This window comes from Microtus oregoni, unplaced genomic scaffold (genome assembly GCF_018167655.1).
Source record: "Microtus oregoni isolate MIOR12 unplaced genomic scaffold, Mior012 000012F_ref0000307, whole genome shotgun sequence".
NCBI classification, from domain to species: domain Eukaryota; kingdom Metazoa; phylum Chordata; class Mammalia; order Rodentia; family Cricetidae; genus Microtus; species Microtus oregoni.
Window position 1 is genome coordinate 29,354,720 of NW_024543071.1, and position 26,959 is coordinate 29,381,678.

Here is a 26,959-nt window from a genome sequence, read left to right on the forward strand (position 1 = left end):
ATACTATTTATGTAATGGGACAGCAATGCAAATAGAGGAAATGTGCTTGAGCTGCTCATATTAACATGAATAAATCAGAACCCCTGAGAGTATAGAACCAGCAACTCCTACTTTAAATACGACTCCCCACTGCAACTTCTTCATCTATAAAAGCCTCATCAACATGCAAATTAGCATCTCTATGATATAGCTTAGTGGGAACTGACAGTTAAAACGGAATTTTCATGGTTTGAAACACCATGTAGAAGGGTAATCAAATGGATCAGTGGAGAATAATAATTGAATTTCCTTTACCTTGCACAAACCTCCCTAATAGTAATAAAAGTTCTGGTCATTGACATCCAGTGTCTAGGTTGAGAAGCCTGAAGCATGCTGTTTTTAATGTGCTTAAGTGCTTGGCATTGTCTCAATAAATTAGTTTTCTAATGCATTGTATTTTTCAGGAAGGTGAATTTTAATTATTTAACCTTTCTGGATGGCCGGTAGTAGTATTATTATTCCTATATCTTGAAGAAATGAATGAATGCAAAGTAGTATTTAGGGTAATTATATTTTCCCCAAACAACAAGGAAACACCATTGAGAAACAAAGGAAAAACATTGACAGAATATGTCATTAAATTCATCAAAATGGTTGTTTCATTGAAGGCAATAAAATCGAGAGTACTAATGAGTGAAATTCTTATTTCTTAACAATGCATTTTTGAAAAGGAGATGAAATATGTAGAATAAATTCTTGGGAAAGCATGGGATTTGCATGCAGGCAGTTGATTTAAATGCTCATCTCTCTTTGTAGGTGAATGTCACTCGGGAAGACTCACCAAGTGAAGACCCAGTCTTTCTTAGAACTTTAGGGAAGGGAGACTGGTTTGGGGAGAAGGCCTTGCAGGGGTAAGTGATCACAGGTGCACAGTTTTTGTTTGAATACTATACAGCTTACTGAAAAGTTGAGCTTCTGATACAATAGACCCTTCTCCTTGGGCCCGCGCTAATACCAGACACAGACCTTTGGCTGTTGTATTTCCTAAATTCCAGCTGGGTTTGTGATCTCTTTATATCGGCTGTAGGGTTGAGTAAGCTTCTAACATAAACATGAGATCTTAACCAGAACATGTTTCAGTTCTGTGTTCCTTAAGTGAAGTTTCTCTATATAACTGAAACAACAGGGCTAAGACTCTTTTTTGTTTTTGATTTTTTTTCTGTTGTTTTGTTTTTGTTTTTGTTTTTCAAGACAGGGTTTCTCTGTAGCTTTGAAGCCTATCCTGGAACTAGCTCTTGTAGACCAGGCTGGCCTTGAACTCACAGAGATCCACTTGTCTCTGCCTCCCGAGTGCTGGGATTAAAGGCATGTGCTACCACTGCTGTCTGAGGGCTGGGACTCTTGATCTTACTGCAAACAGTTTTTCTTGGAATTAGAGGAAGGGGGCTAACTAAGGAATTTGAAATCTTAAACGGTACCATCAGTGAATCAGCAGTGAAGCCTTCCCAGAAGGATGGTCACCTCTGGTGACTGTTGTCACTGCAAGATGCACACACCTGAGTTCACTGTGGGAAAGCTCCCAATCCTGGGTTCGTGGAGGTACACGTTAAGATGACTCCAACTTTGCTTTTTCAATTCAGCTTTCGGGAACATGGCAAGAACTTGAGAGTTCTTCTTAAATCATATGGAAGAGTAGCCAAGTTGGTTTTGTGATTTGCATTTACAGAATCCATGGCAAATAATTTGGGGGCCTTTATCTACCAATAAGCAACATGTTTCCTTATCAATTAATATGATACTTTTGAGATTTTAGTTTCAATGTATCTGCAGAACTTGAAGAAGAGCCAACTAAAACTTTGTTTTTGTTTCTATAACACTGGGATAGAATTTACTCTGATTAGAATATCATTTTAAGATTATAAGCACTCATCAAAAAGTACTGTAAAATTTGCTTAGGCTGTTTTGATTTTGGTGTCACAGTCAAGGGGCAGGTTTTATTCTGTTTCTTGTTTCAACGCCACAGTAACAGAACCAGGTTATCTCTATAGTCCTTAGTTGGACAGTACCACTGGAGGGGAATTGAGAATGAACTACAGTAACTTTCTATTTATCTTTCAATGGGTTTGTTGGCTCCTTGTCTGGTGAGCATGCATTTGCCATTAGATTTTTCCCAATTTCCAAACAGGAAGAAAGCAAGTACAGTGTGTTCCCAAAAGGACACAGCAAGCATTGTATCCCTAGACTGAAGCCTGTGAAACTCATGCCATATCTGCCTTTTCTCCGATTATTTAATGTGTGTAGGGTTCTATACAATGATGCTGCGTCATTTCAGTGGTTTAAAAATCGTCTGCTTCTGTTGAAAACAATGTTATTTCCACAGAGAAAACCAAATGAGAAAATAATGAAAACAAAGGAGACAAACAAACCCCAGAAGCGTTTCTAATCATTTGCAACTAAAATCACAAGTTGAATGCTGAAAGATAAATCAGGAATGGAAATCAAAAGATGGTCTTTTGTAGTTTATTGTCATGGGATCAGGCACCAACACAGATGGCTTTCATAGTTGAAAATACCTTCCTAGAAAGTACAATGCTATAAAAATTTCACCAAGTTTTGTTCTGATATCAGAATTTATGTTACTAAACTCCAAGTTGCATTCTTTCTAGTATCCACTTTGAATAATTTTTGACAGTTTCATGTATACATAAACATTTGCACATATGTGTATATATACATATATATATGATACATTGGGATTTTATTCATCCCTCACTTCCTTCTTTCATATACCGTTTTCCTCTAAACCCCTTCTTCCTAACTTCTCTCCCCAAATGAATTCCCCATTAAATAAAATAATTCCACCTCTTGTAGCAACAGTTAACAGTCAACAGCTCCTTAGGAAGTGTGGGGCCTCATGGAGTTCCCTGGGAAACGTCTGTCTTTAGGATATGTGTCATGTCCTCGACATGGTGGGATGTTTAAGGCACAGTCTTGTGCAGGTATCCCTTGCTGTCTGTGTGCTCCTGATTCCAACTGCTGAGTAGTCTCTTGGTGGCAGTGACTCGTGGCAACTCCTTCCTGTCCTCTAAATCTTATATTCTTTCTACCTCCTCTTCTTCCGAATTCCCTGGGCCTTTGATGAGGGACCATACGGATGTCCTAGTTAGGGCTGAGCGCTCATTCATTCTTAGCACCTTTGCCAGACATAAGTCAATACATTGTTACCCTCGGCAAAAAGGAACTTCTTTGCCCCAGGTTGATGGTAGCACTAGTCTGTGGATATAAATATAAAAATTTAGAAAAAAAAATTGGCAATATGTTCATTTAAAGTACCATAGTGAGTGTGATGGTAACTTTTTCATATCATCTTGACACAATTTAGAATTGCCTAGTAGTCTTGAGAAGGGATTGTCCAAATCTGTGAGAGAGTATGTTGATGAGTGGGAAGGTTTTGATGGTTCCCTTCTCTAGATAGAGACTATTCTGCACTACGCAAGAGCAGAGAAAGAACTGAGCTGCAGCAAGTGTGCGCGTGTTCATTTTTTCCTCTGCTTTCAACTAGATGTGACTAGCTGCTTCATGTTTCTCCAGCAGTGGAGTTATCCTGGAATTGTGAGCTACAATAGACTCTTTCTTCTCTAAATTGCCTTTGTCAGGGTGATTTTTTTTTAAATTACAGCAACAGGAAATGAAACTAAGACAGCGGGTAAAACAAGAAGGCAGTTTGCAAAGCCTTCTGTAATGAAGAGAGCAGTTGCTGAACTCCCACGTGAGCCTACTCCACAAGGATGTGACCTCAGCTTATTAAAAAGAAAACATGAGTAGGATATGAAATTCGATTTCTAATCTTGATTAGAAAGCACAAATCTGCAAGCTAATTAACAACTTCTGCAGAATGGCTCGTGGGTTGCAATTAGGTGATTTCTGTCAATTAGAGATACCTCTCTAAAATATCCTTTACATGACTTATATCACATTAAGACTTTAATTGAAGAAAGCCTCCGAAATAAACATGGCCTGATCAGTCCCTTGTTTTGATGCTTTGACATGTCAGTATCTTAGCTCTGTATAGTAGTTGGAAAGAAAATGATCTCTCAGACTCATAGGGAGTGGCACTATGAGGAGACGAGACCTTGTTGGAGTAGGTGTGACGTCGTTGGAGGAAGTTCATCACCAGGGGACAAGCTTTGAGGTCTCAAATGTTCAGGTCAGGTCTAGTGTGACATTGACTTCCTGCTGCCTGCTCCAGCACCATGTCTGCCTGCACACAACCATGCTATCGGCCATGACAAAAATGGAATAAATTTCTGAAACTGTAAGCCAGCCATAGTTAAATGTTTTCCTTTCTGAGAGTCGCTGTGGTCATGGCGTCTCTTTACAGCGATAAAAACCCTAAGACAGTCCGTCAGTAGTGATTTTTCAACCTGAATCTATATTCTTTATCTTTCTTTAAATTTCAATGTTTCACACAAGAAATTTCAACTTACTCAAATCAACTTCTAAGTTACTTAAAAGTTGTTGTAACTTCAAGATGCAAAGTCTTATGGGCAACTGTGTATCGTTTGGCTAATAGTTGCAAACCACATAATACCTTTAGCCTTAGAAACAGTTTTGCATTCAGAGCATGTATCAAACACCGTTTCAGATGAGTGGTTTGCTTTCAATAAAAATTCCTTTGTACTGGGAATTTTTGTTTAATTCTGCTTGTATTTAGATAAAATTAATATACTCTTGAGAATTCTTTTTAAAATCTAGACAGCTTAATATGAACACTGATTAGGGACATGGGAGAAAATTTCATATTTATTATCAATTTTATATCTTGTCTATGGAACTCAGCCCCTGACCACTGTAAAAGTCTGCCTCTGGAGGTAACATTCTTTAGGTCCATTGTAGTGGAAGCATTAGAATTCTAACTATAGACATCTTTTAGGCTGTTTTATTAACATCCATCCCAATAGCTTACTGTTACTGGGGAAGTTGGAGTCACTTATATGTTCACTTTGATTGCTTTGTATAAAACAAATTATGCACTATTGTCTGACTCAATCACTTTTTTTGTCCTTTGATAATGGCTTCTGTATGCCAGAAAAATGAAAATATTTTTCTTCTTGTGTAAGTTTCTCCCTATGGGCATAAAAATAACACTTGGGTTGAAATTATTTGATCAGTGTGAAATAATTCATTTACCCTTTGTCTTATCCTTCTTCCATATCTCTCTCTGACCTGAACCATGCGGGTCATAGGTGAGCATTGGATGACAACTTCTAAAGCAGCCGTGCGGTGTATATGCCAAGTAATGAGAACGACGTAAGACCAAGATGAATTAGATGGGATGGAGCTCCTTGCCACCCAGCTTCATTTCTGCTGTCACATGACCATGCATGTGCTCAAATATTTCAGCAGAGGTGTCTGATTTGGGTGGGACCCCACTTTATCATTTACTAAATATGAGGCGGCAAGAGGCTTTCTTCTCATCTACCATGAAGATCATGACAACATCTTACCTTGGGGTTGTCGTGAGGGTTGACCAAGGGGAGACTTGGGAGGCATTTGGGCAAGTTCCTAGAAATGACCCGAGTGCCTCCCAAAAGTGGCCTGCTGTCACCACTACCACATCTGCACCTTGGCCTTCACCTCCATTATTACCATTCGAAAGATGTTCCTTTCTACTTTACTTAGTCCTTAACGGAAATGTGGAGCACTTGCTACAACTCGGATAGCAAGATTTCAAGTGAGTCCCGCGTTCGTTTGTAACTCCAGGCGAGCTGGCTAACTAACCTCTGTTTCATCCCTTTCTGATTCTGCACAGTAAGCTTATCAAGCGAAGTAATTTCTGATTTCTTAGATCACAACCTTTGACTCAATGAGATTTGATCCCTTTACAGCTGGAACAGATTTCCGGGCACAAATGTAGCCCCGAAGCTGTCAATGAATGGCAAAAATAGTGACATTTAATACCAGACCACTGCCATCAGGGTTCTTCCATCCAGAAACGACCTCAGCTATTACCTTTTATTCTGAAGACCTGAGCCACATGACAAGTCTGTTAACGTTTATACTCAAGGTAATAAGTCAAAGTCAGGTTTTCAGAAGTCTCTATGTCTCTAGACTCTTCCCTCAGGGGCATGGGCATGAGAAAGTTTCTTAATATTCTGGAACCTACTTTCTGGTTTCCTGTATTTTTCTTTAAAATAAAAACAGAATTATACTGAAGAAGGATGCTTAAAAGAAATTGCACACTAGTTCAGAACTTAGAATAAAAGACAGTTATTTATTTAGGGGTAAACTCGCAAATCAGAATCTTCTGCTGGAATGGAAAACAGAAACCAAATCCCACAGCCAGAAAAGAGGCCAAATGCATGCTCTATATCAGCATAAATAGTATAAGAGGCCACGCCCCAGTGGGTGGATAACTTGAAGGCTATTGGCTGTAGGATTTTCTACAGCACCTCTCCCTTTTGTTATTCTCTTATTTAGAGAGTTCTAAGCCTAATACAAAATTATATACAATAAGGACAAATATATTTAAATTTCATGATGTCATTGTTTTTAACAGCTGAGTAATACCCCGTTGTATAAGTGGACCACATTGTCTTTATCCATTCTTCAGTTGAGGAACATCTAGGTTGTTTCCAGGTTCTGGCTACTATGAATAAAGCTGCTCTGAGCATGACTGAACAAGTGTCCTTTTAATGAGATGGAGCATCTTTTGCCTAAGAATTGAATTGCTGGGTTAAAGTAGTAGATCGATTCTCAATTTTCTGAGAAACCATCATACTGGTTTGCAGAGTGGCTGCACAAGTTTGCACTCCCACCAGCAATAAAAGAGTGTTCCTTTTGTTCCACATCCTCACCAGCATGAGCTGTCATTTGTGTTTTTGATATTGTCCATTCTGACAGGTGTAAGATGGATCTCAGAATCATTTTGATTTGCATTTTCCTGATGGATCCCTAAGGGTTGCTGAACATTTAAGTGTTTCTTAGCCATTGAGATTCTTCTGACAAGAATTCTCTATTTAGATCTGTACCCCATTTTAAAACTGTATCAATTAATTTGTTGATGTCTAGCTTCTTGAGTTCTTTATATATTTTGGATATTACCTCTCTGTCTAATGGAGTTGGTGAAATTCTTTTCCCATTGTGCAGACTACTGTTTTGTTCGGTTCCAAATAATGTATTTATTGGCTTTCAGGTCTGCTCTAACCCTCTATGACTTCCTTTTTATTCTGTTGCATCTGCAAAGGCCTTCTTTTCAAATGTAGTCATATGCTCAGACATGGGATTTGGGTACTGAGGGAACAGTTTGATACACAATACTCCATACCAGACTGGGCCATTTCACTTTTCTTCTGGAAGGTTTCCTGTTGTGGAATATGCTACCATATCACTGCAGTCACTACTTGATAACACATGTTCTAGATATACTAAAATTGCTTTTGTCATCTTATCTATGGCATATTTAACTTTCACACACTCAGTTCCCATGATCGTTTGTTAAGCCTGGCTTTTCCTGCATGGATGAATAATTTAACTTTAACAAGCTCCAACTCAAGAGTTAGAACTGTGTTGCCAGCATCATACAGGACTTGAATACCTAGGAATATAGAAGTAACTGACCACACTTACAATATTTACATATCCTGCTATATATTGATATAAAATTATCAAGGATACAATTAACCACTTCACTTTAACACCAAGATAACCATCGGAGGAGACATGAAAATATATTCAGGTTTTGAAGAATACATAGTGAGACAGACAATCTCTGCATCTCATTTGTTGAGTGTTATACGAGCATTTTAGCATTTGGATGGGATTATATACCCAACAGCAAGAATGATTTCTAAAAATTCATAATTTTTATTTGTGTGTAAATGTGTGAGTTTATGCTATGTGTTTGTCGAAGCAGGGAAGGGTGCCCTTGGAGCCAGAAGATAGCATTGGCTACCCTGGAGCTTGAGTTATAAAGAGTTGTGAGCCATCCATTGTGAGTTCTTGGAACCAGACTTGGGTCCTCTATAAAAGCAGGAAGTGCTGTATGAGTACCACGTGCTAAGCACTAACCAATTGTGCCACTGGTGTAAAATAAGAAAAGATTGTATTGAAAACATTTAATAAGAAAAAGAAAGTTGAGAGAGAGAGAGAGAAACAGGAAGTGCTCTCATCTGCTGAGCCATCATCTCTCTAGCCCACAAAGATGACTCTTCATGAACAGAATTGGCATATTTGTTTTCTGCACTTAGGTAAAGAAAGATTAAGATATGGCATATAAAGTTTGTTGTGAAATTGTTTGAATTCATCCAGTAATCTAGTTAGTAAACTAGCAGTCAACAGTATAAACTTAGCTCAACTTAACAGACGTAGGTTATCCGTAGATAAATATTTATCATCATTATAGTAGACTTTAATGTGCATGTTAAGCTTTATGAGGGCATAGATTATTAAAACCTGTATCTAACTATAAGGCTTATCTTTTCTTCATGTAGCAGTATGTCTCTGATTTAGTATACAGTTTTACAAATGACATCATATCCAACAGCCCCATTTAAGCTATGTGTGTGTGCATGTGTATGTGTGTTTGTGTGTACTAGTTTGGAAAAATTACATTTTGACAGCTGTAGCTGTGTGTGTTTGTAGCTTAAAAAGTGCTGTTCTGATTTTTAATACTTCGTCAAATCCTTTTTTTGTTTTTGTTTTGTTGTTGTTTTTCAAGACAGGGTTTCTCTGAGTAATAGCCCTGGCTGTCCTGGAACTAGCTCTTGTAGACCAGGCTGGCCTCGAATTCACAAAGATCTGCCTGTCTCTGCCTCCCAAGTACTGGGATTAAAGGCATGCGCCACCACCACCAGCCCATATAGAATAATTAAATCAAGTCAATTAACATTACTTCAAATATTTAAGTTTTTTTGTAATGATAACATTTGAAATGAACTCTCTTAGCAAAATTGAAATGTGTAGATTATTGGAAACATGGTTATATTCAGTACACTGCATCGTAGCTCAAATCAGTCAAATAAGTCAAGCTTATTACTCCAGTCTATCTCACCAAAATGTGCCTTATGGCTAAGTACTATATCCCATAATGGTTAAGCTACATCCTAACCGACCATGTGTAATTATCTCTTCCACGCCCTTGTCCATACATGTTATCTTTTGCCTTTTTGGTAACTGCCATTATAACAGGTATGAGATGACATTTTCTTCTCTTTTCAATTTGCTTTCCCTCAACGGTTAGAGACAATGAGCTTTTTTGTCTCCTGTCTCTGTTAGCCACTCCTGCATCTTGTTTGGACAAGTGTCTATTTATTTATTTTGCCATTTCTTAATGACATTTTCTTGATCCTTTTAAATAGTTATTTGTGCTCCTTGTCTGAATTAATTTCTCATCAGGTGCAGTTCGCAAACAGAATCCTAATTTGTAGGTTCTCCTCCCTCTTTTCATCATTCCTTTTGATTCTAGCCCCATTGGTACTGGTTGGTTTATGCCAACTTGGCACAAACTAGAGTCATCTAGAAAGAGGGAACACAACTGAGGACTTGCTGCCACCCAATTGGACTGTGGAAATGTCTGTTGAGGCATATTCTTGACTGATGATTGGTGCAGGAGGGCCCAGCCCATGACGGGCAGTACCATCTCTAGGTAGATAGGTTGTGCTGCATTGGAAATTGTAGCTGAGCAAGCCAGAATGGGCCAAGAAGCAGCAGTCCCCTGTAGTCTCTACTCCATATCTTGTCTCCAGGTTCCTACTCCAGTTCCGTAAACTGTAAGAGGAAACAGATCCTTTCCTCCCGTGCTGCTTGTTGGATATGGTGTTCATCACAGCAATTAAAAGGAAAACACTGTTTATTTACACTTGCTTTCTTTTTCCCGTGCTTTTGAATAGTAACTAAAAAAAGTCACTGTATGGCCATTGTTGTGTAGCTGTTCATTCTATTTTTGTCTAGTTCTAGTTCTAGACCTCATGCTTAAATATCCATTCATACTGAATTGATTAGATATTGATATACAGTTTTGCCAACATATGTTGAAGAACATGTCTTCACTGTAGGTTTGTGGAGCTTTCATCAAAAGTAAAACAAATGTGGATTTGTGAATTTGATTTAATTTCTGTGCTCTCTATTCTGCTACATTCGGTGACTTTGTTATTTGTTGATTTTTATGGAGGTATTATACCATTTTAATTACCATTCATTTTAGTACAGATTAAAATCAGGTACCTTCTTCTTGATTCATTATGCTTATAACTGTCTTGGGGTACTTATTTATTTTAAGGCAGAATTTTACTACATACATAGCTCAATCTGGTAAAGAAAACACTGGGTAGACCATGCCAGTCTTAAATCCACTGTCTTCCTGTCTTAGCCTCCCAAGTACAGGGAATATATCAATGTTCACAGAAACTAGCTTGTTTGTGTTTGTGTTATTATTGGTTACTTGGTGGTGGTTTCATATGAATTTTAGATCTTTTTCAATTTTATGAAAATGGTACAATTTTGGCGAGAAATAATTTGAATCTATAGATAGCTTTGAATTGTGTGACTTTAAAAAATTCCCCACTTTAGAGATAGGTAATGTATTTTTATGTGTCTTTTTAAATTTCTATTAGTGTTTTATAGTTTCCACTGTATCAATTGTTTTCCTCAGCTAAATGATTTTCTATTTTACTTTTTGTAGCCATTATAAATGAGATCATTATCCATTTCTTTTCCAAAATATTCATTGTTAATAAATGTAAATGCTAGTAATTTTTTGCACATTGAATTTAAATTCTACAATTTTATGAATTTTCTCTATCAGTTTGGAAGGATCTTCAAGGTTTTCTGTATAGCAGAATGAAAGATTTATAAGAGGCGCTTCTGTTTAGAAAGGTGCTTTTGGTGATTCAGTGATTATTTCTCATAAAAAGGATCCGATACCCATGGATGGCTGGAGATATCATAGTACTTTTTTTTTGTATCAAATAGTTTCCTTATCCAAGCTCCCTTAAGCAGACAGTCATTGTCAGTGGTGGAAATTGACTACTTAAGAAAACAATCTAATCCCTCATTGTTATTCTCCAACATATCATTCAGACAAATCATTCTCTTCAGGTGCCACAAGATAAGAAAAAATGTAAATTTGAAAAATCTCTTCAAAAACAAAAGTGTTTCGTTTGAAGCTAATTTTCTTGTTAATGAACTCTGCTAGCATCTTGTATTTGTCATTTTTATTTCTTTCAAATCTAAATGATTGCTTCTTAATTTTTTTTTCTATAGTGTAGAAGATAAATGGCTCATTATAAATCATCCTTTGGACAGGAAACACAGATACTAATTGGCTAGATTTGTTGTTATTGCACTAACCACTTGTGATGCCTGGAAAAGTATTTTAGATGTTTGAAAATTATCTCTGAATATTCTTGTCAAAATTATACAGCTGAAACATCATTTGCTTATTCTGAGATTGAGATTGTGTCCGTATGAGATCAGCATTGCAGGTGGGTTTGGTTTCACACGGTTCTTATTCTTTATACATTGATAAACAAGTGAAACATATGTCAGAAAAAATATACCACATGGTAATTGTCTTATTCCACATTGTAGGAACTGGAAAAATCACAAGATTTATATTTTAGAATAATTCAAGCAGAATATAACAGATGCAAACCAAGTCACTCTTGCTAGAATCATTTTGTAAGACATCAACAAGTTTTTTGATTGCCCATGATTCAGACAAACAACAATCAATTAAAAAGTGAAATAAAAATCATTATATACTACATCATAAAAAAACTCTGAAAGGGTAAGATACAAACATGGAGAAAGATATGTCAGTCTTACCCAGCAAAAATTATATGACATACCCTGGAGAAATTGCAATCCTAATCGAAATGCCCAAAATAATTTTTTTAAAGAAATGTACAGGCTAATTTTAAAATTATAATGAAAATACAAAAGCCCTACCAGAGATAAACTGGCCAGGAAAGAGAGCAAAGTTGGAGGTGAATCCTACTGACCTTCCATGTGCCTTAAAGCAATGACAAACATGAGAGTGTGTTCTGAAGATAAGATACCCAAATAGATCTTGGAACACAATGAGGGGCCCAGAAGCTAACCTACATGCCAATAAGTTTTGCTATGGCAAATACCATAGATAGGTAGCTTAGCCAAAAGAAATGAACTTTCTTATAGTTGTGAGGACTGTAAGTCTAAAATCAGGGCTGTCATGTCACATTCTAGTGACATCTTCCTTGATTGAAGACTTTTTAGTATGTGTAGTTAGAGTGATTGCAACTCTGGGTATCTCTTTTTACAAGAGTCACAGATCCATGACATGGACTGCAGTCAAACAGCCTCCTCATCCAAAGTCTCCATTTCCAAAATACTGTGAGTTTGAGAGCTTCTAGATATGATTTTTTTAGTGGACACAATTCAATTCATAGCATTTGCTGATTGATTTTCAACAAAGGTTCAAAGTTAATTTCTTTAAAAAATGTTAGCTCTTTCCCACAAATGGTGTTGACCCCATTAGACATACATTAAAAATCTAAAAAAAGTTTTGAAATTTATGCCCTGGCAATGCTGAAAGCATGCATGGACAGCCCGTATACAGCGGTTCTGTTGAACTTGTCCATATTAGGTTTCATGATCTAAGTTGATGTGGATGACTGACCAGGTCTCTTCCTCATTAAATAAACAAACAAACAAATAAATAATTTGGATCTATAATGTGCATCTCTCATACCATATAGGAAATTTTAAAATGGTTTGCATGTTTAAATATCAAATAAAATTTCATAGATTTTTTAAGGTAAAGGAATCTATTATAAATTTGTTAACTTTTGGTTAGGTTAAAAGATTTTTTAGGGGCAGTGTGGTGTACTCCATTAATCCCAGCACTCAGGAGGTAGAGTCAAGTAGATCTCTGAGTTCAAGACCAGCCTGGTCTACAGAGAAAGTTCCAGGATAGCCAGAATTACATAGAGAAATTCTGTTTCAAAAAAATAAAACTTTTCCTAGATAATGACAATGACATTACATCATTATTCCTTAGAGAAAGAAAGATGATTAATTAGACATCATTAAAGCTAAGGACTTCTAGGAGGTAGGCAGGTAGCTTACGGATAGAGCCTAGCATGACCACCCTCAGTTCTAACCCCAGCACTGAAAAACAAAATCTATTGTGTGAAAGCCACTGTAAGTTATATATATAAAAAAAAGATAATTCTTATACTGGAGAAAATATTTGTTTTGCAATCACATACCCAAGAGAGGATTTGTTCCCAGTTTTCCAAATTCTTAACTATCAACAATGAGAAAGCTAACAGCCCAATGTTTTAAATGAGTGAGTGATCTGGGCCCACAGTTTAGAGAACTCATGGCAAGTTAGCATGGAAATATTAAAGATGACTGATGTTAGAGAAATAAAAAATAAATCTGGTGAAATACCATCACACAAAAATTGAAATACCTAAAATGAAAACAGCTGGCCATGTTGTGTATTCGGGGGTGCGTGTTGCCATTAGACATTTCATGTGCTTTTGATAGGCGTCTAGTAAACTTGTGCAATGACTGCTTTCTTCAAAATCTAAATTAAAAATATATTCAGTATACCTCCTGCCAGACAATCTAGGTACTTACGTGAAAGCTGGGGTCCATACAAACATGTGCACACACATGAATTTTGTTCTTAGTAGCAAATAGCCTCACATTTGAAACAACTCAAACATTCATCAGTAAAGGAACGAACAGATAAACGTGACATACAATGAAATAGTACTCAGCAGGAAAATGAATGAAGTGTTAATACACTCAAAAACCTAGATGTCTGGTAACATAATTGTAATGAAGGAAAGAGGCCAAACAAAAGAGTATCCATTGTTAATTCCATTTAGCTATAATTCTAAAGATACTAATTAATCCATAGATAAACAAAGCGTACCACACCTGGGGATGGGAGTTGACATAACGTAGATCTTATAAGAAACTGGGAACCCTTTGGGGTGACGCACATGTTCACTGTATTGATTGTGTGTTAATTAGAGTGTCTTCAGATGTCAATGGTCTTCACTTTGTGTTCTTCAAATATGTACAGTTTATGTGATTCAGGTCTCATTACTAAACTATTAAAATTCACTTAAAATATTAATTGTATCCTTGAGGTACTCAAGCAGGTAAAGGGAACTAACTCCCCTGGGGCCCATTAGCCACCACTGCCTCTACTGTTCGATGCACTGGAGACTTGGAAAGCTCTCATTATGAAATTACATTTCTAATTAAGAAATTTAATTGAAAAGCTTGATTTTTGTGAAGTAATAATTTTGAGTATCTTTACGGGATAAGTCTCCTCCCTTCCCTTTCATTCCCCTCTCTTCCCCTCCCTTCCTCTCCCATCTCCATTCCTCCTCTTCTCCCTCCCTTTCCCTCCCCTCCCCACTTCTCTCCTCCCCTCCCTTTTCTTCCCTTCTCCTTCCCTCCCTTTCCCACCCCTCTTGTTTCCCTTTTTCCTTCCCTTCCCTCACCTTTCTTTTCCCTTCTATCCCCCTTCCCTCCTCTATTCCATAACATTCTTGCTCTTATTCTCTATGTGGGGAAACATGTTGGTCTGAAAAGGCATTTTCCCATAAATGTTACATAAGAAGAATATAGGTTGTTTTTTTTTTTTTTTCGATTTGCGCTATGAACTTACTTTTCTTAGATATATGACTTTCTCATCCTGGAGAACTAATTTTTTTCCTTTAAACTTTTATTTTTTTTTACCACATAACAAAATTGTACATATGGTATGTTCACTTGAAATTAATATTAGAATTTTGAATTTTTCCAAAAATCATAATTTTTCATGTGTATGACAATATAAAAGGTGTGTTTCTAGCTTTCTGAACCTATCTAATCCAGAATAAAAATGACTTTGTAACATGGAAACTTTTAGAAACTTTCTTACAGAGCACTATTGATAGTTTGTGGCTTTCTCCCTTCCTATATACATTATTCTGTGTACTACTGTGAGCCAACTATTGCCACCATGTCCCTATTCATATGTGGCCAGCACTGAGGCTGTTGATTCACCTCCCACGTACATAAGACTACCTACCATATTCCACATTTACTTTTAATATTTTCTACTCTTTACTTTATTAGAAACAATATAAATTATTCTGTAACTACAAAAATTTCCTTAATTTTCCAATTGCTAAAGTGGGGAGTCATTACAAATTTAATTATAAAACTTAAAAAAAAATCTTTTCTAGTAATGCCAAAGTCCCTAATGCTGCTCAGCGAAATGATTTTGCTCAAAGGAAGACTAAGTGTGAAAACGGGAGATCATTCACAAGCAGCTGATGAGCTGGCTTGTATTTTTAATTTTATTATTTTTGCCATGATTCAGAGTGGACTATGGATGTCTGCATCTCTCCTAAGAGATGACTATACTAATAGGAAAATTCCACTGGACAACAGCCTTGGGGGAAAATTGTCTGTCTATCTTTCGCTAACACATTCTCCTTTGTGAGTTTCTCTGTTAAGCACACCTTTATGGTCCTTGTCACCCTGGCTTCAGTTTTAAGGTCAGTCTCTCCATCTCTTTGATCTGGGGTATCTGTGCCTCTTCCATCTTTGATCCTGCAATTTTATGGATGATTCTATAGTATTTCTCTTCAATTCTCTTCCATTGTAATTTTCACTGTAACTGATTTTTTCTAACTTGTATTTCATATCATTTAGATTTATTTGCATGTGAATTATATCACAGTATATCAAACCACTACCCTTATGGGCCCAGGGAAGCAGAAGTTCTGCTTTGGATCTCAGCTTCACCGTCAGGTCCCAGAGTCTGCTCTCAGCTGATTCCTTCCCAGTGAAAAGTCTTCTGTTTTCTTGTTAACTCTGTGATAAACACCATGGACTGAGGGAGGCACTTTGTAGAAAAAAGATTACAGTCCATGGAGGCCAGGAAGCATGGCAGGAGGCAGCAGGCTCAGTGGCACCAGCAGGGAGCTAGGAGCTAAGAGCTCATATCTCCAAATTCAGACAGGAAGCAGAGGGTGAACAGGAAGTAGGACAGAACTGTGTAATCTCAAAACCTGCCCCCAGTGATGTACTTCCTGGCAACAATGCTGCACCATCTAACTCCATCCCATGATTCCCCCACTCCCAAACTGTGCCTCCAACTGGCAACCAAGTGTTTGAACACCAGATCCTGTGTGTGTGGGTGAGTCATTTCTCACTCAAACTACCACAAAAAGAACCTTTGCAGTCAGGTAGATATATCTACTAGAGGCCTGCTCATCTCTTGGAAGATCTAAGGCATCCTTATCTTTTCAAGACCTGGGATGGTTCTTTTTCCAAGTCTTTCCTAGCAAATGTCTTTTTATCATTTCATATTATAGCTGATATTCATTTATATAGTCTTGTTTATCCTTCTTGGTATAGTTTGACTGAGTTCTCAACACTTTTTACGGTTATCCAACCAAAAGTGATCTTCACCCATGAAGACTCCAGCAGTGTCCCATTTTAAAATACATCCCAGTGTTAGTATCCTTTAAATACATGTTGAATTACTGGATTGGATTTTTCAGTGTGGAAGTCTGTAACGTAGCCCCAGTTTTTCAGGGTGGTCTTTGAAGTGGGAGAGACAGATGTGGTGAGCATCCGTTTTCCGTGGTGCATATCCTTCTAGCATGGCAGCGGCTGGGGAGGTGGAAGGGATGTGCACGCGTGTCAGACTACTGTGGCAGCCCCAGCACAATGCTGCCTTCAATATCATCATCTCACACTTTCTCTATGTGCAGTGTGCTTAATACCATTATTCCAGCTAGCAAACAAGTGTGACATTCTTTCCTCTGTCTTAGACCTTCAGCCTTTTGATCTATCCACAGACAAGCACTTAATGGTACTTAGGAGTTTTCTCTGGTGGTACGTAGCATATTCCACAACAAATCATGAGACTGCATCTTATATTTTTTTAAACATCAATTTTAGTTGTTCATTTTTTCAAAATTTCCTCTAAAATATAATCCATAATGAAATTAAAGGATGAATTATTCAAGAATGATAGTGTTGTTGCTGTTATGGCAAATAAAACATGTATGTACTAGAGTTATGGTACATTTCAAATATTTGCAACAAAGTTCATGTCTTTAATATGAACTTTATTTTGAGTCATATCATGGGTGGTCAGCATATAGAGATGTATAAAATGAGATTGTTCAGAAACTAATCATTATTGAAACTTAATAACAGATACACTATAATTTGATCTGGTCGTTTCTCTTTCTCTATATGCATTTAAATTTCCATAGCACACTGTGACTAAACCACCCCAATCTTCTTAGCTTGGGATTATTTGCCACAAGCTAAACTTTTATGAAAATGACTGAAACTCTGTTTTTGCATTTTTCCTATTATGAATTTACACTAAACCTAGGATAGTGTTTTAGGAGTTGACACTAAATAATTGTTTGGGACCACTTACACAATTACTTTACTAATGGAAAGAATAGTGTAGCATTGACTAAGAAATAAGAAGAAGGAAAGTCCAAGAAACCATATCATCTACAAAACATCAAACAGGCTCACACTGTGTTTCATAAAATTATTTCTCAGGTTAAACAATGACAGAGGATGCTTTCTTTAACAATTTCATGTTTAAGTAATAAACTCAAAGATGATTAATCAGGAAATTACTTATGTGAAATTGCCACTTTGAATTACTTCACAGATGTGGTCCAACTGACAAATTCAAGGATAAGATTAATGAGAGGAAAAAATAAAACAAAATCCATGTCTTCAGTGACTGCTCGTATCTCATCAGAATGTTTTGTATAAAGAGCTCTGGGATGGATGTGAAATTGCCCAGGAAATTAGATGTGGATTTATTTTGTGTTAAACTTGAGTGTGAAGGATATGTTCTAGTCTAGTGATATCAGTAAATATACCTGCAGGCATAAAGAAACAAGCACGTCAACAGGAGGTGAACAGCAAGCAAGCACTAAAGCAAATGTTTTGGTTGCTTATTTTCTTCGGGCTGGGCTGGATTTTAAATTCCCATTTTATTTTTGAATCCCAGTTTATATGAGTACTCAATAATGGAATCTCATTTGTCCTTGGTTGTAAAGAACCTTGTTGAAGGAATGTGGGAAAGATTCTGTTTAAAAAGATTCACTCTGGAAATGGCTGGTGTAGATAGAATACCAGCACATGAAGAAGACAAAATGGAGCGTGGTGGACAGCTCACTCTGTAAAATAATTGCCGGACAAGCTTGAGACTCGAGATTTGTTACCAGAACCTATGGGAAAAGTTAGAAGTGGTACCTCACACTTGTCATCCCAGCACAGGACAGACAGAGACAGGTGGATCACAAGTTCTAGGTCACCGAGAACACTGTTTCAGACGTCAAGGTGGATGATACCCAAGGAGCAACCCTCAGAGTTGATGTCTGGCCTCTACACATGTGTGCACACAGCGCACCTAAACATATGCACACAACATAAAGAAATGGAAGCAATACAATTTGTTCTAATTCTTGAAAATGAATTTCATTTACTAAGAGCAGTGAAACTAAAATTTGTTTGTCTAAGATGCCGTCTAGGCAAAGACGATGAAAGATGAACAGTTCCAAATTTGTTACATCTATTGTGCTTTTTAATTTTTATTTAAAAAAGAGGATTGGATTCTATTTGACTTCAAATTTGAAAGGTTCGCTGGTCTTCGGGGATCCTTACTGTGTCTCATTCAGAGTTTTATTTGTTTTAGATTAGCATGTAAGTAGCAAGATTAATGCATAAGGCATTTTCATATTGTTTTTTCAGTTTGGACATTTTTCCACAGTTGGTTCATGATCGTCTTTCTCCCCTTTAACATATTGGTATAATATGTTAAATAAATGCGTTTATACTTTTTTCATTAATAAAAATCTTTTTCTGCACCATGTGACTATAATTTAAGCATATATCCTCTTGTTCCTAAAACCCCCAAAGTGTATCTGTTAAAAATAAGAATATTTATTTATGCACTGTGTGAATAGCTAACCAAATTCAAGAAATTTGACAAAGATAGGCCACTTCATTTGGGTCAGTCTGATAAGAGAGAATATCATATAAGTAATATTTTGGCCCTGTGGGCATCACACACAAGAGAAAACACATGTTTGTCCCTTCTTGGCGATGTTAATTCAATTTTTACCACTCAGTTATAGGGTTACTCCTCATCTCTGCTGAAGAGGATGGAGCTTTCTTTTCCTCGTAGCTAATACAGAGTCTGCAGAAAGGTTGTATGGTTCCTTGGCCAAGCTGGCATGCCTCTCAAGTTAGCATGCATTTTCCTGTCTTCTATGAGATTGCAGAAAACTACCATTATAGATGTTCTTCCATTCCGTTAATTATCACCCTCTGCTTACAGATTATTACCTTACTCCATGTGTGATTATTGCTCTGACCTTCAGATCGAGCTGTGGTGACTCACCCATTGGGTCACACCACATTAAGTAGGTGTGGCCCATCCATTTAGCCTAGTTCCATAGGCTGTTTGACATGATGCAACTTATTTCTTGATACTTTTCTTACGGTACATATGTACCAGGTTCTTTTTAAATAGCCTGGCCTCACTTTTTTTTCAAGAGTCCTGCTTTAGTATAGAATTACATAAAGAGCCCAGAGCTGTGTGTGGCATGTGTTCTTATTCACTGAATGAGAATAGGAAATCTAGACCTGTGACGTCTTTGTCTGTGAGGGGTGCATATGCTACCTATTTATTCATTAACTTGATTTTTTCCTAAGTACTAGTATGATCAGCATCTAGTACCTCTAGACTACACAGAGTGATAGAATGATATATAGATTATATCTATATATTTATTATTATATATTATATAATGTTATATATTATATAATACTTATACAATAACAACCAGCACAGTGAGATATGCCTACTTGTGCAATAATGGCACCAGTGTTAGAGGTGAAATTACTTAGTGCAAATGAGAAGAAAACAGGGGACATGCAAATAACCCACTTGGGAGTTTATTGGGAGTTTACAGGCCTGGTGAAGGTCGGTATGCAGAGAAAGAGAGCAGGAGATGGTGCGTCCAGCTTTTAAAAGCTGCCTAGTGCATATGCACAAGGGTTGACATGACTACATCATACTCAGATGACGAGGCTCACACATGTGTATGCAAGGACTTAGCTGAGTCATACATTAAAGGGTCACACAGGGCCCTTTAATATCTCGGGGCCATTCATTTGGCCCTTCTACCTGAGGGCTTGCCTGCACAAGCATGGCACTAGAACCCGGAAGTGTCAGCCTTATTGTGACTGAAATCATAACAATAGGTGTAACCAACCCCATTCTGATTGGATTTAAAATCCAATTCATTCTACGTGATGTAACTCATGTCTGGTACAGTTAATTGGGTAAGTCATGGGCTCTAGGGAGGAACCAAGTGCTATTATTCCACTAAATGAATAAACAGTAATAAACTGCCCCCAAGTTATAACTTGTAAGTTAATACATCTTATAACCCTTATCAAAGAAGCTTCTTTGTGCATAGATGGTGATGAATGTGGAGACTCACAATGGGTGAATATGCAGAGAGAAAGAATTAGGCAGATCCTAGCTTTAAAAGGGACATCTATATTGCACTTCCCCCTTGAGGTTCAGTAATCATCATGTGTTGCAGGAACTCCTTCTGCTCCTTCAGCCAATAGCAGTTGAGATACCAGTCCATTGGGGCATGGTCTCTCTTTAAAAAAGTAGCAACTGCCCTCCGGCTTGCTCTCTTGCTTCCAGCTCCACTTCCTAGACTCCTTTCCTAATCTTGCAGAGGGCTATTGCTGCTTTTTTAAAGAGAGAAAGACCATGCCCCAGTGGGTTGGTATCTCAATGGCTATTGGCTGAAGGAGAGGAAGGAGCTTCTGCAACAATCATGAGAGATGGAATAGAAAGATTTTAAGAGACAGACGGAGCAGACATCTGTAGCAAAACAACTTTTGCCAGATACAACAGTGCTGTTGCAAAGATGAACTCACAATGGCTGTGACTGTGTGTACAAGATTTGCGCAAAACATAAGCAGCCAAAATCTCAGAATGGATGAGGGAGGGAGCTTACAAAGTTCCACCTCTATTTGAAAAGCTATTGATAATTGACAGCACCTGAAGGAGGATAAGATGGTTTTAGGCAAGGATGCAGACCCTGGGAAACTACTTATGTTTCAATGGACGGTTCTACACCTATGTACAAAGAGGCAAACTGATGGACTCAGTAGGTATTTAAGCAGTGCAAGACTGGCTGGCAATGGTGGTGCACGCCTTACTCCCAGCCCTCAGGAGGCAGAGGCAGGAGGACCTCTGTGAGTTCCAGGCCAGCATGGTCCACAGAGCAAATTCTAGGACAGTCAGGGTTGTTACACAGAAAAACCCTGTCATGAAAAAAGAGAGAGAAAAAAAGAATATATGAAATTGGGAGTGGAAAGTGGGGGTGGGAATAGGAGATGAATTGGAAGGAAGGGATTGCAGAAGTGGAGTTGACCCAAACATATTATATGCCTGCATGTGCATTATAAAATATTTTAAAAACATGTACCTGCAAAATTGACACAAGAGTAAACAAACAAGGCTCCCCGTATATAAATGGAGAGTAATTTTTGTAGCAAAACAAATGATAACACTGGAATATAAACCAAGAAAGCACGTATCCACAAGTGCATATAAATAATTGAACGAGTGGGAAGAAAGGACAATTGTTCTGTAGACTATGATAAACCAAATATAAAAGGAGACAGAATTACACAATGATCATTGCATCATCCAGATAATAATTGCTCCAGGCCAAATCCACTGAAGATGGTTCAAATCAGTGCGATCTTAAACTGAAAGCAGACATTTTACTGTTTCAAACTATTTTTCTCAAGATATTCATCACTAATTGAAGAGGTGGTTTTGCATATGTTTGCATAAACTGGAGCAACTATTTCTGAGCAAGTGTGGTAGGTAATCACTAATTGCAATGCCTTTTGCACTGTGTTCTCTTAGGACAGGTTCTCAGTTTTAAGGTTTCACTGACTCATTACATAAAACTAATATTGGATGCTAATTGTGAATGGTTAATTGCTGAGAGGCAAAAGGTTTGTTTTCACCTTCTGATAAGATATTTTCAATGGTGAACTAAACAACTTAACTTCATCTCTTTGTCTTAAGATCCACCCTGTTATGTGACATAGTCTACTCCAAAGAGAATCTTTTATCCTATTCACGGAGCCAGGGGACTGGGGAAGGGATTCTCTGGGAAACTACTTTGGGAATTCCACCAGTCACCTGAGCAGTGTGTTAAGATTTAGTGCTACCTGCCATTCACCTTTGTCCCAACCAGCAGGCAGTCTAAATGTTTCCCCCTCAACAGGATGACCTTCTGTGCAACCAGGCGGTCCACTGCACTAACACCTGCCAGTGGGGCACGTGGTCTCAGGCTGGTTGGATCTGGTTTTATTTTGTAGAGACTAGGATTTGAGCTAATGCACACGGAGGAAGTTGAGGATATAGGGTAGTGGGAGCAGATATAGAAAATGTGTCAGGAGAATGGGAGGTAAAAATGCCCAAAATGCATTGTATAAAATTATTATAGAGTTAATAAAAATATCTTTTCAAAGAAAGTGGTAAGGAACTTAAACAGTCTTTAACATGCCACCATGAAATTTGACAGATAGTTTGTACTGCTTAAATCCCAAGCATGCAAAATTGTTTTGTGAACGCCACTCAGATAGTTACTTCATTCTCCGTGTAGGAAAAGATTGCGATGGTGAACCTGACTTGATGTAGCTATGGACCTGTCTGACAAATGCTTCTCCTTCTTGATTACAAATGAGCCCTTAGAGTTTTGCTTGAGGCTCTTAAAATTAAATTGTTTGTTTTTTTCTTTGTTCTTCAAACATAAATGCAGATCAATTAGCCTTTTGAATTGCACCTTAGTTTCACCTGTAAGCGAGGAATATTCAAACAGGATCTGTGAGAGTGAGGGCACGTTTTAGTTGAGAACGTCTCCTAGGCACCTTCGGACATGTCGCATGCCATGTAATCAGATACTAACTTATTCGGAATTAACTCAATGTGATAGGTAATATCGAAATCTGAAAAGTTATCCTCAGATTATGTAATAGTTTGTGTCACTGGTTACCAAAATAATTGTTTAGGCAAGTGTTCTATCACCCAGCTACACTCCGCTTCCCGCCCCCTATGTGCACAGGCAACATAATGTTGGTTTTAGTTGTTTGGGCTTTTTGGTTTTGCTCTTTAGCCTTTTCATTGTGTGTGGGTGTATTGGCAAGAGCATGTGGAGGCCTGAAGTGAACAGCAGAATTTCTTTTCTCATTCACTTCTCCACCTTATTTTCTTAACGTAGGGTATCGCACTTGAAGCTGAAGTTTAGTATTTTGGCTAGGACTGCCTGGCCAGCTAGACCCTTGAATCTTCTAGATTCTGCCCCAGCCCTCGCCAGTACTGGGTTTGGAGGCACGTGCTGCTGAGTCTGGCTCTTACGCAAACCCTTGGGACCTGAGCTCAGGCCCTCATGCTTGTGCAGCAGGCACTCATCCCACCGAGCCTTCTCTCGGCTCCCCAGATACTGTGTTGAACAGCGGGGCTTGAAAGTTGATAGCGTTGAAGATTGGGGAACTCAAAATGAAGCAAAATGTTGAGCCAATTCATAAATAAAGCAAACTGAAATCTCAGCCTCTGTGGGAAATATGGTTTTTCTATTGGGATCTGCCTGCATTAATTTTTTAGTTGTGCTTTTAAGATGACTTCACTTTAGAATTCACACGGGGCTGGAATCTCTGCTTTGAATACAAACTACTAGACATGAGAGCATGAATAGGTACAAAGACTCCCTTTCTCTTCTGTAAAATCAGGGGATGGATCGTCTTAGTCATCTTAGTGTTCAAGTGAATGATCAATATGACCTGAGATGGGCACCATTATTGGGAATTTCCTGGCACACATGTAAGTCTTATTGTGAGGAGGCGACAGCAACCATTACTTTACTATCATAATAATGACTTGGTTTGGGGAAGTTCATGTTCAAACAAACCTTTGCGATGTACTGATGGACGTGAATAACTATATATCTGAAACCCTCTTGGAAGCAGCTGTGTGCTTAACTGCTCTCCTTAATGGCTTTTATTTTTCTATTAACCAAAGCAAGCAATTTAAAAGTGAAATAAATTCAGCTTGGCTCTTGAAACTTAGGGAACATTAATATTGCATATGAAAATATATTTTGTTTTAGAATAAATAGATGACAGGAAAGAAAAAGCACAGTGAAACCAAACCTTGGAAATGAAAGGCTGCCTAACTTGCTGTCCAGGGAAAGACATTTCTATTTTACCTTTATAATGACCTCCAATCAGAGATGACTCTGTAATTACCAGACTCAAAGTAAACCATGTTAATGCCTCCCTGATTCAGATGCTTCTGCTAAGTAATTTCTCTCTGTTTTGAATTATACAGATCGTTATCTTTGTTTATTACTTCCATTTGTTACTGCAGGCTTTTACCTTGAGCTAGGTCAGAGCAAAATTGGGTTCCTTTCACTGTATCTTCGGAATCCCAGCCTTTCTCCAATGTTTGGAAAGATTTTCTAACCTATTAGAACTTAACTTTTATAGTTTCAGATTCTAAAGATTATAGACCCCATCTGAGAAATATGCTATAAACTGAAGCTATGCACACCATCAAGGAACTTACAGACGTTCCCCAAGCTGCCGCTAGAAACCAAAAATAGGAAACCCTGTGTTTACAGAAGTCAGCTTACTTCTAGTTTCTAGTTAAATGGAAGAAATGTTACCTCCTAAACACTGAGATGCAAATTAAAAATTTATGAAGTCACAGAAATGGTGAAAAGATCCGCTTAAGGGACTGTTACTTTAATACAGAACAGAGTCATGAAATGATTGTGTTGAATTGGTAGAAATAGTCTCATAGTTTTAATATGCTTAACCTATAATATTTCACACATCATGAAAGATTTCAAATTTACTGTTGACCTCAAAGCCAAGTATGTTTAACCAATTCGTATAAAAGTCCAGTTTCCATGTTAAATACAGGTTTCAGGAGGGTAACGTCTGTGTAATTCTTTATGTGTGAATTTTAGGGTGACCTGACCTTAGAATTTATACAGGTCTGGAGTCCTGTTTTGAATCCAAGCTACTAAACTTGTAGCCAGAGAGCTGAGTTCGAATTAAGTTTATAACTTGATTTTTTTTTGCCAGGAAGTGTGTATACATATGCTTTTTATATGACCTACATATAGTTTTATTTATAAATTAAAAAAGCAGTAGATTCATAGGAAAATTAAGATGAATTCCTTTTGACTGTTGGACACCTAAAACAGAAAACTGATGTTTGTTCTGTGTCCTACTATGCTGTAGAGTCATGAGTTTTGTTGTTGCTAACCTATGTTTAATGGCATTTTGCTCTAGGTTGGATAGAGTTGAAGATTTAGCTCTGCTAGTTCTTAAAATGTTGAGATAGATCTTAGTGTATACGTGCTATAGATTAGGAAGTTAAGAATCAAACTTATTAAACAAAATGGCCCAAAGTAAAAAAAAATCTAAAATGATACAGAATTCAAATTTGAATATGGCATGTTTAGCATATATATATATATATATATATATATATGTGTGTGTGTGTGTGTGTGTGTGTGTGTGTGTGTGTTCTTTCCACTTGAGGCAGGCATTTTAGACCCATTTAATGCGTATTTAGTCACAAATTAGTAACCTATTTGGGGCCCTTTAAATACACAGCTAGTTGATACTAATTTGTACAGCTTCTTTGGAGGGAAGCGGGAAGAATGGTTTTTAACAAATACTTATTGCCTGCCATTTTAGTTTATATAGAAGTTATTAACTGTTTAATTAAATTTCATTCACTAAAAGATATTAGAGTTCTGTATTTATTTACTTAACTCTAAAGTTGGAGAAATGTGTTAGTGTTCTCTTTGAATGTGTAATGAGTTCTGGAAAAATTTTCATAGGACAGTGAAATTTAACCTGACCAAATGCTATGATATCTTAGTTCAGTATTTGTTTTGATTTTTTTCTTGGCTATTCTGATCTTACACTTTATTCTTGGCATTTAATTAGATTAAGCTCAGTTCATTAACACCTTTTGCATACTAATTGATTCCTCAGAAAAAGGGCTTTGTTTTCTTGTCAACTCTTTGATAAGATTAGGTATCATTTCATCCTAAAGCTAATTATTGTATTAATGGAGCAGTGATTTTCATATGTCTTCTGCCTGAATACTGATTACCAATGACTTCAGAAGTTAAGGTGTAGTTGGAAAGGGCTTATTACTTATGCCACTAATTGCTGTGGTTTATTTATTGTAGAACATAAAGCTTGAAGTCTTGGGAAATAAACAGCGATCATACAATATAAAACTATAAGGTGTAGGTATTTGCACTTTTATTCACAGATAGATTGCTATATTATATATAGTATCAAAATGAAATTCAAAAATTTTTGTCTGATATGAAAATATTCAGCCCAGTAAATATATGTGCAATTGCAAAGAACAATTTTAGAAGGTTAATTCAACAGAATAAAAACACATTTTGTTTTTTTTCAAGACAGGGTTTTTCTGTGTATTCCTAACTCTCTTGGAACTGACTATGTAGACCAGACTGGCCTCAAACTCAGAGATCTGCCTGCCTCTGCCTCCCAAGTGCTGGGATTAAAGGCTTGTGCTGCCATGCCTTGCTTAAAAACACTTATGTAATGAGCCAGGCAATAATGATTTTTACTTCAAGAAGATATCTCAACTGTATTTAATTAATATCCCATTGTCTTTTTATAGAATAAATTTCAACAACTTCCTATAATTACATTAAATGTTCATAAATACTGAATAAATATGCCCCTAATGCTATATTAACATTTCTGTAGGCTTGTTGGAGGGTCTGTAAATGGTGTGAAAACATGTAACTCCCCTTTTAAAAGGGGG

The 26,959-nt window shown here is 37.3% G+C and overlaps 1 protein-coding gene across 3 annotated transcripts in view; it reads left to right on the plus strand.

The window, feature by feature from the left end:
• Positions 1 to 26,959, plus strand: part of Prkg1 (protein kinase cGMP-dependent 1) — a 1,122,235-nt gene that overhangs the window by 935,155 nt on the left and 160,121 nt on the right. For all 3 annotated transcript variants that reach the window (XM_041660894.1, XM_041660893.1, XM_041660895.1), the window contains one exon: positions 796 to 890. In XM_041660894.1, coding sequence (XP_041516828.1) covers positions 796 to 890 — 95 coding nt within the window. The remainder of the gene's footprint in view (positions 1 to 795; positions 891 to 26,959) is intronic.